Below are 15,792 nucleotides of genomic sequence, written 5' to 3'. Positions count from 1 at the left end.
GTTCCCTTCATCATATCAAATTGATATAGTTAATGCATATTTTTTTTACATATATGTATATATTTTCTTCAAAATATGTTGTTTTGTGTATACTGTTGTGACAAAAAGAAATAAAAAAAAAATAATTCCACCCCTGGGTAAGGGGTTCAGAAAAGTCAATGGTCTACTTCACTTAGAATTTTGAGAATTTTCACAATTCTCAAAGTTTTTTGACACCCCTCACCAGAGATGCCCTTGCTATGAAGTGCTCAGTTTTGTGGTTGTAATTTTAATAGTTATAGGCATGTGAGCTCCTAAGTACTAGGAGTTTACATGAACTAATCATGTAGAGAAAGATCTCTAGATTTCAAAACTGAAGTATTTAATTTTTTACTATGTAAATATTGATAAACAGATAACCATTTCAGATAGAAAGCAGATATTGGGACATTTATTCATGATAAAAATATACCATAGGAATGTGCAAAATATCGCCTTAGAATGTTAAAAGATCTTTAACATATTTTTTTTTTCATCCAGGAACAATCTGTTCATCTTAAGTTACCATGGGAACTGGTGTATTCAAGAGCTTTAAAAAATAGTTTTAGTTGCAAAGATCCCTATCTTGCTTAGGGGAAAAGGCTGGTTTTAATATTATTTAAAATACTATTTTGGGATTTAGTACTGGTATTAGTACCTTTTTTGTATAGTCTAATTGTATAAAGCAATTTCCCATTGGAGAATTCAGTAGTAAATAATTATTATTTGGATTAAGATATTTCTCATTTGCAATGAGAAAATAGTGAAAGATGCCTTTTGTAGAGGCATTTGGAGCTCTATTTATACAGAGATGTTATTGCTTACCAAATCTGTCTGTCTAGGTCCAAGATGATATTAGTGAAATAATTTGTTGATGTTTTGATGCTAGGCAAGATCACATCATTCAGTGGGTTTATGCTCCTAGGGACTACCTCTAATAACGAATGGATTTCTGTGATGCCACCCTCCCCCAAATAAAATTGGCTGATATACTAGTGCCACATTTAAAGCCATCAACTGCATGACACTGATAAATGTAAGATGATTCCCTACCCCAGTGGGAAAGTTGTTGGAACAAAACCTCGGAAACAATTTGTTTCCATTAATGAAAACAAATTGTTGCCCTGTTCACCTTCATAAATTACCAGCGTAGAGTTTCCAGTCCAGTTCAATCCTGGAGATTTCTATTCACCCAGTAATATTAAACAGGCAAAACATTTGCAGAACCCAAACTAAAAAAAAAAAGGTCAGGTTTCCAATACCCCATCTGCTGTTTCTGTGAAGTTCATGTAGTTCAAATGAGAAAACGAATTTTTCTTCTGCTTGAGAACAGAGCTGGAAGAAAACCAGCTTGGCTGTCAATCAGGGATGTTAATGTGCCAGATTGGCACCAAATCAAGAATAATCCAGCATGGATAGGCAAAAGTGTTTACTCAGACACAGATATATATATATCTATATATCTATATCACATATAGATATGTAGATATATCTATATCACATATAGATATAGATATATAGATATCTATATATCTATATCACATATATATGTGTGTGTGTGTGTGTGTGTGTGTGTGTGTGTGTGTGTGTGTGTGGCACATTAAATGTATGCAAAGAACAATGATATTAATCAAGGAAATGCTATTAAAATAATTGGTAAATAATTAGGGATGATATGTTGGAGTTGATGGAGAAAAATCCATATTCATGATGCATGGTCGTCCTCAACTTACAACCGTTTGTTTAGTAACTATCTGGAGTTACTGAAAAGTGACTTATGACCATTTTTCACAATTATCACCTTTGCAGCAGCTCCATGGTCATTTGATCAAAATATGGTCACCTGGGAACTGACCTGTATTTATGACAGTTGTAGCATCCTGGGATCATGTGATCATTTTTTGATGACTTTCTGACAAGCAAAGTCAATGGGAAAGCCAGATTCACTTAATAACAGGGTTACTAACAACTGCAATGATTCACTTAACAAGTGTGGCAAGAAAGGTCATACAATGGGGCAAAACTCACTCAACAACTGTATTGCTTAGCAACTGCAGTTTTGGTCTGAATTGTGGTCGTAAATTGAGGACTGCGTATACTCAGATAGTGGTGGCATCTTCCCTTAGCAACACTCCCCTTCGATTTCCTTCAAATAATCTTTATGCAGACCCTAGTGAAAGATTTGAAGGAGCAGAAAAAGTCTTCAGCATCATTCTATGATTTTTTCCCCCCTGGTTCTTAAAAGAGTTTACGGTTTATTATTATCACCACCACCTTACTTTTTAGAAATTTCTGGGGTAGTAGAGAAGTTTTTGTAACAAAGAAACCCAGAATGAACATAAGTGTGTGCCACTTTTTCATTTAGAAATCTGTATTTGTTTTTAAATTATATTCTACCCTTGAGCCCATTAGTTCCTGCCGACAAAACAAGAGTTCTCCCATCCAAGCAGTAAAGATGGTGTGGATGAAAGGTAACATAGTTGCAACCGGAGCACAAAATAGAAGCCTACACAGTTTCATCTTCAGATTGAGGTCAGCACAGTGGTGTATTGTCCTTTTCTTGGCAAATTGCCGATGCTATTTTTGTCTTAACTCAGACAAGGAAGAAAAACAAAACAAGCTGCAACGACTGACAAGACCCAACATTGTTTTCATGAGTGGAGACAAGGCTCGGTGGCTAAGACACTGAGCTTGTCGATCGAAAGGTCGGCATTTCAGCAGTTTGAATCCCTAGTGCCGCATAACAGGGTGAGCTCCCGTTACTTGTTCCAGCTTCTGCCAACCTAGCAGTTCGAAAGCATGTAAAAAATGCAAGTAGAAAAATAGGGGCCACCTTTGGTGGGAAGGTAACAGCGTTCCGTGCACCTTTGACGTTGAGTCATGCCAGCCATACGTCCACAGAGACGTCTTCGAACAGCACTGGCTCTTCGGCTTTGAGGCGGAGATAAGCAGCACCCCCTAGAGTCAGGAATGACTAGCACATATGTGCAAGGGGAACCTTTATCTTTTTTAGAAGTTAGCTGTCGCTCCTCCAAAATTTGATTGATGTTCTCAGATGTTCCCTCCCTTCCCACAGTTTGAGAATCCCTGACACAGTCCATGTATTATTTTCACTCTGTACTTCAGCAGTGATAGTGTCATGGCACGATCTACTTCATAACATTCCTGTTATTGCTAAAATGATAGAACAGTCACAAAGAAAACAATTTCACTACAGATTTGAGTGACCTCTGAATAATTATTGTGACACAATTGCTGTGCCAAAGCTGATCTTTCGTATGATCTATCACGTTAGGTCTCAAGCAGAAACCAAACATATTGAAAAATTAAATAATAAAAAAGACCAAACTGTTTTAGATAAGAATAACATGAAGAACACAGAAGGGATAGCAGACAATAGGAAAAGATTAGCAAATTATGTGGGTGGCTCATTTTATTCTTTTGCTCTAAGGATGTTCAATCTGTCCATCCCTCCAGGGTGTCTCCACTTTAAAAGATAAAGTAGACAGTCATGTGGCAAGAGAAGACATTATCAGTTTTAGATAGTCAAAACCATCTCAATAGTGTGAAGAAGGCATTCACTAATCATTTGACACATATATTTATATCCTTCAAATTGTTTAATTCTTTAACTTCAAAGCCTGTATCTTTCTTTTGCCACATCATTTCTATGTCTATCTGCAGATCTTTGTGTTTTGTTATTTTTTCCAGTTCTTTCTCTTCTCTTCTGCTTTCTCCAAGTCCTGCAACTTCCACTATCCAGATTTTTTTAATCTTTCATATCAATAGTTGTTAAGTTACATGGCAGAAGCTTATCTGTATAACTTCTAAAATTCCAGATATCAATGACAGTTAAATTTGGATTCTTTTTTTTACTCCTTAAAGGTTATATATCTGTTTAGCTTTGTTTCCCAAGATAATACTGGTAAGCCAGAACAATGAATTAGTAGTAGATAAAATGGCAAAAACTCAGAAAGAAGTCACATGATGGCAACTTAAAGAATGAAAAGAGAAAGAGGAATAGCAATTGTCTGGTTTCTGATGTGTATACATTATAATATTGTTTTTATATTAATTATATTACACAGAATTATATTACTGTGTAACAGGAAGGAAACAATTGTAAGAAGCAAGGAAGCAGAAGAGTGTACATTTAGAAGTGGTTAAAACCTATCAACTCTTTAATTCAGCATACAAGTGCATACAAGCAGAAGGGAAGATACCAAGTGAAGTGAGAATCACGAGTGGAAGTAGGTCAATGTATCAAGACTTAAAGAGAAGAACATAGCATTTCAGAGAATGCAGTTCATTAGTGAGAAAAGTAAAGTTTTACACTTAGGCAAGAAGAATCAAATGCACAGGTATACAGTAGATGATACCTGGCTCAACAGCAGTGACTGTGAGAGCGAGTCATAATGGACAGTCACTTAAGTATGAGCCACTCGTGTGCTTCTGTTGCCAAAAAGGCCAATGCAATCCTAGTATGCATGAATAGAGGGGTAGCATCAAGGCCACTTGAAGTATTAGTACTGCTACCATGTTTCCCCGAAAATAAGACCTTGTCTTATATTTTTTTGAACCCTGAAATAAGCTTAGCTTTATTTTTGGGGAGGTCTTATTATTTTGTGGCATGTGGAGGAAGATGAGCTGATTTCCAGCTCTGCATTTAAATATTTTCGAGGAGGGCTTATTTTCAGGGGGAAGCTTATTTTAGCGCATGCGCTCAAAAGTCTGATTGGGCTTATTATCAGGGAATGTCTTATTTTCAGGGAAACAGGGTATATATGCATTGGTGAGATTGCACTTTGAATACTACTTCCGGTTCTAGTCACCACAATACAAAAAAGATGTTGAGACTCTAGAAAGAGTGCAGAGAAGTGCAACAATGATGATTAGGGGTCTGGAGGGTAAAACATATGAAGAACAGTTGCAGGAATTGGGCATGCCTAGTCTAACAAGAAGGACTGGAGTGATATAACATCAGTCTCTGGATATTTGGGAGACTGTTACAAAGAAGAGGAGGACAGCTTATTCTCCAAAGCACCTGAGATCAGAAGTAATGGATGAAAACTTATCAAAGAGAGGTTCAACCTAGAACTAAGAAGAAATTTCTTGACAGTGAGAGCAATTAATCAGTGAAACAGCTTGCTTTCAGAACTTGTAGGGTGCTCCATCATTGGAGGTTTTTAAGAAGAGATTGGACAGCCCTTTGTCTGAAATGATATAGGGTCTCCTGCTTGGACAGAGTGTTCTCTTACCTGCTCATGTTTATGAAAGTCAATACCTACAACTTCAGAAAATTCTACAACTTTCAGATACAGTGAATGCTTTATTATTCCTCACATCCTGACTTACCTAGAAATTAGTATTTCCTGTATCTGAAAACCTTAACATTGTGTATATTGGCTCCTCAGCATAAGTCAGGTGCATTTAAAAAGGAATGCTGAAATTTCAAACGTGAAACATACTGTACACTCAGTACCGAAAATATGACTATGCCCCAAATTAATTTGATGATAAGGTACACTAAAATGGGTGTTGGAAAAAAACCAAAAAGCCCCTATACTTATTTATTTATTTATTTATTATTTATTTATTATTTAAATTTCTATACCGCCCTTCTCCCGAAGGACTCAGGGCGGTTCACAGCCAAATAAAATACACAATAATGTTACAATATAAACACAATTAAAATACAATTAAAAAACTTATTCAATTGGGCCGAAATTAAAAATTTAGAATAAATAATAAAAACCCAATTAAAACCCATAAATTTAAAAAACTAACCCAGTCCTGCGCAGATGAATAAATGCGTTTTAAGCTCGCGATGAAAGGTACGGAGGTCCGGAAGTTGACGGAGTCCCGGGGAGTTCGTTCAAAGGCGGAGCCCCACAGAGAAGGCCCTTCCTCTGGGCGCCAGCAGAAGGCTGACGCTCACGGCACCCTGAGGAGTCCTCTCTGTGAGGCGCACGGGTCGGTGGGAGGTATTCGGTAGCAGTAGGTGGTCCCGTAAATAGCCCGGCCCTATGCCATGAAGCGCTTTGAAGCGTTCACCAAAACCTTGAAGCGCACCCAGAAGGCCACAGGTAGCCATAAAGTAGACAGTCATGTGGCAAGAGAAGACATTATCAGTTTTAGATAGTCAAAACCATCTCAATAGTGTGAAGAAGGCATTCACTAATCATTTGACACATATATTTATATCCTTCAAATTGTTTAATTCTTTAACTTCAAAGCCTGTATCTTTCTTTTGCCACATCATTTCTATGTCTATCTGCAGATCTTTGTGTTTTGTTATTTTTTCCAGTTCTTTCTCTTCTCTTCTGCTTTCTCCAAGTCCTGCAACTTCCACTATCCAGATTTTTTAAATCTTTCATATCAATAGTTGTTAAGTTACACGGCAGAAGCTTATCTGTATAACTTCTAAAATTCCAGATATCAATGACAGTTAAATTTGGATTCTTTTTTTTACTCCTTAACGGTTATATATCTGTTTAGCTTTGTTTCCCAAGATAATACTGGTAAGCCAGAAAAATGAATTAGTAGTAGATAAAATGGCAAAAACTCAGAAAGAAGTCACATGATGGCAACTTAAAGAATGAAAAGAGAAAGAGGAATAGCAATTGTCTGGTTTCTGATGTGTATACATTATAATATTGTTTTTATATTAATTATATTACACAGAATTATATTACTGTGTAACAGGAAGGAAACAATTGTAAGAAGCAAGGAAGCAGAAGAGTGTACATTTAGAAGTGGTTAAAACCTATCAACTCTTTAATTCAGCATACAAGTGCATACAAGCAGAAGGGAAGATACCAAGTGAAGTGAGAATCACGAGTGGAAGTAGGTCAATGTATCAAGACTTAAAGAGAAGAACATAGCATTTCAGAGAATGCAGTTCATTAGTGAGAAAAGTAAAGTTTTACACTTAGGCAAGAAGAATCAAATGCACAGGTATACAGTAGATGATACCTGGCTCAACAGCAGTGACTGTGAGAGCGAGTCATAATGGACAGTCACTTAAGTATGAGCCACTCGTGTGCTTCTGTTGCCAAAAAGGCCAATGCAATCCTAGTATGCATGAATAGAGGGGTAGCATCAAGGCCACTTGAAGTATTAGTACTGCTACCATGTTTCCCCGAAAATAAGACCTTGTCTTATATTTTTTTGAACCCTGAAATAAGCTTAGCTTTATTTTTGGGGAGGTCTTATTATTTTGTGGCGTGTGGAGGAAGATGAGCTGATTTCCAGCTCTGCATTTAAATATTTTCGAGGAGGGCTTATTTTCAGGGGGAAGCTTATTTTAGCGCATGCGCTCAAAAGTCTGATTGGGCTTATTATCAGGGAATGTCTTATTTTCAGGGAAACAGGGTATATATGCATTGGTGAGACTGCACTTTGAATACTACTTCCGGTTCTAGTCACCACAATACAAAAAAGATGTTGAGACTCTAGAAAGAGTGCAGAGAAGTGCAACAATGATGATTAGGGGTCTGGAGGGTAAAACATATGAAGAACAGTTGCAGGAATTGGGCATGCCTAGTCTAACAAGAAGGACTGGAGTGATATAACATCAGTCTCTGGATATTTGGGAGACTGTTACAAAGAAGAGGAGGACAGCTTATTCTCCAAAGCACCTGAGATCAGAAGTAATGGATGAAAACTTATCAAAGAGAGGTTCAACCTAGAACTAAGAAGAAATTTCTTGACAGTGAGAGCAATTAATCAGTGAAACAGCTTGCTTTCAGAACTTGTAGGGTGCTCTATCATTGGAGGTTTTTAAGAAGAGATTGGACAGCCCTTTGTCTGAAATGATATAGGGTCTCCTGCTTGGACAGAGAGTTCTCTTACCTGCTCATGTTTATGAAAGTCAATACCTACAACTTCAGAAAATTCTACAACTTTCAGATACAGTGAATGCTTTATTATTCCTCACATCCTGACTTACCTAGAAATTAGTATTTCCTGTATCTGAAAACCTTAACATTGTGTATATTGGCTCCTCAGCATAAGTCAGGTGCATTTAAAAAGGAATGCTGAAATTTCAAACGTGAAACATACTGTACACTCAGTACCGAAAATATGACTATGCCCCAAATTAATTTGATGATAAGGTACACTAAAATGGGTGTTGGAAAAAAACCAAAAAGCCCCTATACTTATGGAGTTATAATTATGGACAAATCTGTTTTCATATTAGTAGATTTAGTAATGATAACATACACAATAATGTTACAATATAAACACAATTAAAATACAATTAAAAAACTTATTCAATTGGCCGAAATTAAAAATTTAGAATAAATAATAAAAACCCAATTAAAACCCATAAATTTAAAAAACTAACCCAGTCCTGCGCAGATGAATAAATGCGTTTTAAGCTCGCGATGAAAGGTTCGGAGGTCCGGAAGTTGACGGAGTCCCGGGGGGAGTTCGTTCCAAAGGGCGGGAGCCCCCACAGAGAAGGCCCTTCCTCTCTGTGAGAGCGCACGGGTCGGTGGGAGGTATTCGGTAGCAGTAGGTGGTCCCGTAAATAGCCCGGCCCTATGCCATGAAGCGCTTTGAAGACGTTCACCAAAACCTTGAAGCGCACCCAGAAGGCCACAGGTAGCCAGTGCAGTCTGCGCAGGATAGGTGTCACGCGGGAGCCACGAGGGGCTCCCTCTATCACCCGCGCAGCCGCGTTCTGGACTAACTGAAGCCTCCGGATGCCCCTCAAGGGGAGCCCCATGTAGAGAGCATTGCAGTAATCCAGACGAGACGTCACGAGGGCTTATGGAGTTATAATTATGGACAAATCTGTTTTCATATTAGTAGATTTAGTAATGATAACATATAAGCTAATTTTTTCCATATCGATTTATAATATAACAGGCATATGAACAATCATGTGTTTGCAGGCCTGAAAATGCAGGTGAGTTTTTTTAATTTTAGTATAAGTTATTGTAATATATATTAAATTAATCCTCTTAATTTATGTGTTGGAGTCATGCGTGCTTTATTGTCAAAGCATTTTGGACTTTGTACTAGCAAAGTACCTTCTTGCTGCTCATTAAAGTAGCAGCATCCTTTTTACCGACTTTAACTTAGCCTGAAAAAAAAATGCTGCTGTTTTAAGGAGTCAATCTATAATGCTACTCTGAAAGACAATGGAAAAAGGTGGCTTGTTTAATTGATATAATTGATATCATATGAATTAGTTTCAAATGTTCACAGCCCCATATATGTGAAACAACATGCAACTGATTCCAGAGTCTCATGAATACCATTGTGCCCTCAGAAATTAAGTATATATCATCTTCTCCAATGATTTTATTTGTAAGAGTAATTTCTAACTTCTTCTTCAGAGATGTAGCAGTGTTTCTAAGGTGTTAATCAAGTTTGCTAGTCTCATAAAAAATCATAGAATAAAGGAAGTGATGTGGTGACCTAGAGGTAGAACTCTCGCCTCACAATCAGGAGGCTGTGAGTTTGATCCTAGGAAGAGGCAGATATTTCTCTCTCTGGGCACAATGAGAATATATCTGCTGAACAAAACTCCGCATTGGCAACAGGAAGGGCATCCGATCAATAAACACTCTTCTAGTTCCATTCAGCTACCCAGACTCTACCCTGCAAGGGATTATGGGGTCGTTAAAAGAAGATGATGATAAGGAATGATAAGATAAATATATGCACTGGCCTGTGTATCAGCATTTGATTTTCACATTGCAATTATGATACAGAAAGCCATTGAAACTCTCCTCATGGTGCCATGAGAAATTCAGAATGTTTAACAAAGGATCCCCAACATCATCAGAAATTTGTCATATTCAAAAATAAAAAATTTTCAGGTTTGGCAATCCTGCTTAATGATGATAATAATAATAAAAATTATTTTAATTTGGAGGGCTATGTGCATAGAATGGCTGAACATTGGATTTGTTTCATTTGGAGATTCAGGATGGTCTACATTGCAATTTTTGATCAGCTTTTCAATACCCCACCATCCAAAGAAGTTGGAAATATGAATGGGTATCCTTGCAGATGTTCTAGGAGTGTTCATATAATATGGAATAAAGTGGCCATAGAGCAGCTTTTATCCTTTAGTACAGGAATGGAAGTATAATAGCACCCTTTTATTAATCCAGTACTCACAAGGTTCAAAATAGCTACATTCAGCAGGGTTCAAAACCCTGTACTTCTGGTAATGAAATATTCAAAAATGTAGTGAATACATTTTTATGAATTATTCTTCAGATTTTTATGAATGAAACAACATTCATAGTGATGAACAATGATAATATTGTAAGTCTTTCATCATGTGTAGGCTTGCATTCAGTAAGATATGCTCCCAGCTAAGCAGCAATTAACTTTAGTTGTCCTTGAGCGAAAAAAGAGATACTGTTCAAGAAAAGAAATCATTGCAATTGTTTGGTGTTCAGGTTACAAGTATGGACTGATGGAATAGATTTCAACTTGCACTTGACAAAATTAAATGAAGTTTTAACAAGGGTAGCATAAAATATTCCTCCAGGTATTTTGCATTAAATGTTTTGAACCATGGCTATAAAAAAGAAGAAGAAAAGGAACTGTAATAGCAATGAGCAATTAGATTGCTTATTAGTTGCTATTCTGAGTCCCATTTGAAAATATAAACTTATTTTAAGAAAAAAACAGACTGCAATCTGTATTTGAGAATAAATTTCAATGACTCCTATAGAAGAGAATGTATGTAGCTCATGATTGAATTATGGAGTCATTGGTGCTTTCTAAGCTTGGTTGTTTGTTTGCAGATGTTTCATTACCCAACTAATTAACATCATCAGAGTGAGTAACTGTGGGGCTTGCTCCCGATTTATATATGGTAACTTGCCTTGCCAATTTTGCTGGGGGTGTGATTTTCTCCTTGGTAGTTCCCAGATGAAGGTATTGTTTTCTACTTGATTGTTGATTCTTTCTAGTTGAAACTGTGGTTGAGTCTGTCGATGCGTTAACTCAAGGAGTTTAGTTAGTCATGTTTTTTTCAAGGGCTTTAATTGGTTTGTTTGCTATGATGATGTTGTATGGTTGTAATAGTCTGTTGGTTGTTTCTGAGATGTTTTTGATGAATGGTTGTGTTAACTTTTTCAAAGCTTGTTTTGATTGTGCTGTAGTAGATTGAGTAGTCAGGCGCTTTTTGATAAAGTTGCGTGGGTGTCCATTTTGTTGGAAGATATTATATAGGTAGTTTATTTCCTTTTTCTTGTGTTCTGGATTGCTGCAGTGATTTGTACTGTTCTGAATAATGTTCTTATTCAGAGAAAATGATGGCAAATTAGAAACACAAGTCTTTCAAAAAACAACCCACACTAACCAAGTGCTCCATTACCAAAGTAACATCCCAACCTCCCACGAGAGGAGCTGTATAAGAAGCACACAGTTAAGCAGAAAACATCTTAAGCAAGGAACTCCCAAGAAGAAACTCACATTCCCACCAAAACTGGCAGGGCAAGCTACTGTATACAGACAGGGAGTGTCTTAGCACTTAACACTGATGTTATTACTTAATTGGGAATGAAACATCTGCAAGAAAACAACCAACTCACAGAGCACAAGTACCCCACAAATTTCAGTGGACACAAGTTTCAGTATTTTTTCTTTGTAGAGACACACAAGATCATATTGTACGTTTAATATGATAGATCAGTGGTTCTCAACCTTTTCTTCACCATGGACCCTCTTTAAATACCTTTTGTGGCGATGGATCATGGCCACAGACCCCCAAGACTTAACGTAAGATTTAAATCATAACATTTCTTCAAGCCTTCTCAGACTCCTTGTGATGAATCACATACCTACCTCCCCCAAGGATCCACAGACCACAGTTGAGAACCACTGTGATAGATTTTACAACAGTATGTATGTTTTGCTTACTACTAATGTTTAAAACTATTTTCATTTTAATTTAGATTTTACAGAAGACCTGAAGAAATCAAACATAATTTTTGTACTTGGTGAGTAACAAAAGACATGGCCAGACATACTTGTTTTATATATGCAATAACTCTTTGGATGAGTACTAATGAACTGCATAAATTTGTCTAAATATGGTATCTTTTTTAGATTTGCCAGGATCAGAACCATTGAGAATAAAACAGCACAGAGATAGTTGATTTAAAAAAAGTATCGGAAAAATTATCAGAAAAATATGTAACACTGTAAAGAAGATACTTCATAATTACTAATAGGGATATTTAATTAATACCCAAATTAGTAGATGTTTAGAGTAGTTTTTTCCTGCCCAAGACATATATGTATATCAGTGGTAGATTTCAAATTTTTTTACTACCAGTTCTGTGGGTGTGGCTTGGTGGGCATGGCATGGCTTATGAGGTGTGGTTTGGTGGGCATGGCAGGGGAAGGATACTGTAAAATCTCCATTCTCATACCACTTCAGGTGAAGTATACTGCAAAAATCTCCATTTCCTCCCGATCAGCTGGGACTCGGGAGGCAGAGAATAGATGGGGGTGTGGCCAGTCAGAATTTTTACTATCGGTTCGAACTACTCAAAATTTCTGCTACCGGTTCTCCAGAACTGGTTAGAACCTGCTGAAACCCACCTCTGATGTACATATACATGACAAGCAGTACTGGACTAGGTGCTGGACTAGCAGTGGGGAAACTTTTTGAGTCCTCCCTTTCAACCAGAAACTACCTGGGTGACTTTGGGCCAGTCATACAGTCTCATTCCTAGACTGGGGAATATATATTTGTGTCAGAGCATGGTTGATGCATGGTTAAACCAATCTGCTCTAGGATAGTATGTTACATTATGGTCCAAAATCTTCAATAATGAGGCTTTAATCCTGACGTGGAATGATTTAGATTGGTAATAATATACATATACATAGTCATCCACAAACATATATTTATGTCAATATTTGAACATGTATATGAGTGTAAGCAACCAACCCTAAAGTGCTTTTTCTTTCTACATTGTGTTACCTGCAGTATTAAGCAAATAATGCAGTTGGGATTGCTTGTGAATCATGAAAGAGTGGGGCAAAATGAGAGAACCATATTATTATATTATTACTCAGGAGGGAAAAAGATGCTGTGAATATCAGTTAGCTTGGTAGCTTCTCTACACATTTGAACCAAGCCCCAAGAAAGCAAGAGCTCTTTGGCAGTTAAGAATATAGGACTCTTGTTCATTATTCATTATCTGGTAACATGCATAAGAACATTACAACTCTTGAGTTCTCTGTCGTAATTTAGTCACACTTGGATAGAATAATCTGATTCTGCAAGTCATCAGTAACACAAATAATCCTCTTTGGGAGAAAAAGAATAAACCTTCAATATATAACCAGGGAAATCTTGTGAAGCTTCATTTTCAATCTGAAGTGATAGGAACAGGATGAAAACACACCCCACTAGCATCAGTGTTGAATTCTTCTCAGTTGTTAATCATGTTTTGGAACTAATTAATCTTTTTGCAATTCTAGAATTCTAGAATGGATGCAAAAAATCCTAAAAATGTAGAGAAGTTGCTATGGCAATCAGGCACATAACACAAAGGAGAACGTGCAGGATTTAAAAAAAAAATATGACTGCAATAGAAGAATTAATAAACATCTGACAAAAATGTTTTTTTCATTGACTTGAACAAAATAAATTATTTTATTGGAAACCGATGTTCAAGTTCAAACTCTCAATATTTGGATGAATACACAGGTGGGCCTCATTCAGCAACCACTCATTCAGTGACTGTTTGAAACCTGAATGAGGGAACTGTTCCTCTGAGTTGTGGCCATCACAGTGGTGCTGAAGTCACATGATCTTGATTCAGGCACTTGGCACCCAGCTTGCATTTATGATGGTTGCAGCATCACATGGTTACATGATTGCTCTTTGTGACTTTCACTGCTGGCTTCCAATAAAGTCATTGGGGAAGCCAGTAGGAAGTCAAAAGTCAATCTCTAGCTATCATATCTATCATCTATGTATCATCTGTCATCCATCCATCCATCATCCATATCTATCTATCTATCTATCTATCTATCATCTATCTATCTATCTATCTATCTATCTATCTATCTATCTATCTATCTATCTATCTATCTATCTATCTATCTATCCTATATCATCTATCTACCTACCTATCTCTACCTATTAATCATCTATACCCATCTCACAAAAGCATGACTCTGGGTACAGTTAATTAAAAAGAAAACCAATAAATAGATGAAAAGTCATTAAAAACTACAAAAACTATAAAAAAAACACATGAGCAGGAGAGGATGTTGTTAATCACATTAAGGGAACAATTGCAAAATCTCCCCAGTCCTCTGAGGTCTCCAGGCCTAATTGCAAAGCCAAGTCTTGCAGAATATGAAAAGAGATGTAGCTAACCTCATTTCTGATGGGAGAAGATTCCATAAGGCAGGTGACCATGTGACTGTGGGACCTGTGACTGAGTGGGATTCACCTAACAAGGCAACTGGAAGTGCTGCAACTCCCGCCAGCACAGTCACTTGATGTTGTGCTTTATAACCGCAACACTTAATAAAAGAGTTGCTAGTCCCAATTACCAATGTTAAGTGCGAACTACCTGTATTACTTTTCAGGAAGTAACAGTTTCATTCATAATTCTCTTAACACATGAAATGGGCCTTTTAATTTATTTATTTAATATACTAGCATATTTATATAGCTACCCATCACATAAACAAGTGACTGGGAGGCTTAAAGCACAACGTTCAAAACTCCATATCAATCAAAAATGACTCTGAGCTTGTCGATCAAAAGATCGGCAGTTCAGCTGTTTGAATCCCTAGTGCCATGTAATGGGGTGAGCTCCCATTACTTTTCCCAGCTTCTGCCAACTTAGCAGTTCGAAACCACATAAAAAATGCAAGTAGAAAAAATAGGGACCACCTTTGGTGGGAAGGTAACAGCGTTCCGTGCACCTTTGGCATTGAGTGATGCCGGCCACATGACCATGGAGACGTCTTCAGACAGTGCTGGCTCTTCAGCTTTGAAACGGAGATGAACACCGCCCCCTAGAGTTGGGAAGGACTAGTACGTATGTGGGAGGGGAACCTTTACCTTTACCTTTTATAAACTCAAGGAAGTAGAACATCTTTTTAATAATCTTGTACAGTTACTGTATAGGTTGTTCCTGGGATCCTGAAGGCTGGTAAGAAGGCCTTCTGAAAGAATAATGTTCCAGATGGCAGGGTCCACAGCAGAGAAGATGCACCATCACCTGGGTCCCATTAGATGCAACTTTTGGGGGAGATGGGCCCCTCAGCATAACCCTGCTGCCTGACCTGTCCAGGTCAGGAAGAGAGGTTATAGAAGGACATGCACAAAACACTGTTGCTGATCCACAATGGAACAAACCAAACCCTCTGATAATTTTCCTGATCTTCTGTAACCAAGGAAATATCTGATTCTGGCAATATACCATAGACAGACCAGCTATGTACTTAGATATGTTTCCCCTCGCTTTTGTATGGCACTGAATATTTCCTTCCATTGTTCATCTGCTGCTGGCAAATGTCTGATAAATGCGGATGCAAAAAAGAAACACATTGCCAGAAGCTGGTCCTTCCTTATTATCCTCTGAAGGGTCCATGAAGGTGTTCTTCTCCAGTTGCTTAAAGTAAAAATGGTCAACCTACGGACCCACATGCAGAAACCCCCTCCCCATGCTTTGATGTTGTCCCTGGAATTGCCCAAATTCATCAGTGGATAAACACTTGATTTATCTGATTTCTTTAACTAATATCGCTAAAGGGTAG

The 15,792-nt window shown here is 37.4% G+C and overlaps 1 protein-coding gene across 2 annotated transcripts in view; it reads left to right on the top strand.

The window, feature by feature from the left end:
- Window positions 1-15,792, top strand: part of AK5 (adenylate kinase 5) — a 124,081-nt gene that overhangs the window by 84,213 nt on the left and 24,076 nt on the right. For both annotated transcript variants that reach the window (XM_058177140.1, XM_058177141.1), the window contains 2 exons: window positions 8,896-8,935; window positions 11,952-11,996. In XM_058177140.1, coding sequence (XP_058033123.1) covers window positions 8,896-8,935; window positions 11,952-11,996 — 85 coding nt within the window. The remainder of the gene's footprint in view (window positions 1-8,895; window positions 8,936-11,951; window positions 11,997-15,792) is intronic.

Source organism: Ahaetulla prasina, chromosome 3 (genome assembly GCF_028640845.1).
Source record: "Ahaetulla prasina isolate Xishuangbanna chromosome 3, ASM2864084v1, whole genome shotgun sequence".
Classification (NCBI taxonomy): domain Eukaryota; kingdom Metazoa; phylum Chordata; class Lepidosauria; order Squamata; family Colubridae; genus Ahaetulla; species Ahaetulla prasina.
Note: the sequence above shows the minus strand (reverse complement) of the source record. Positions and strands in the feature narration are given on the sequence as shown.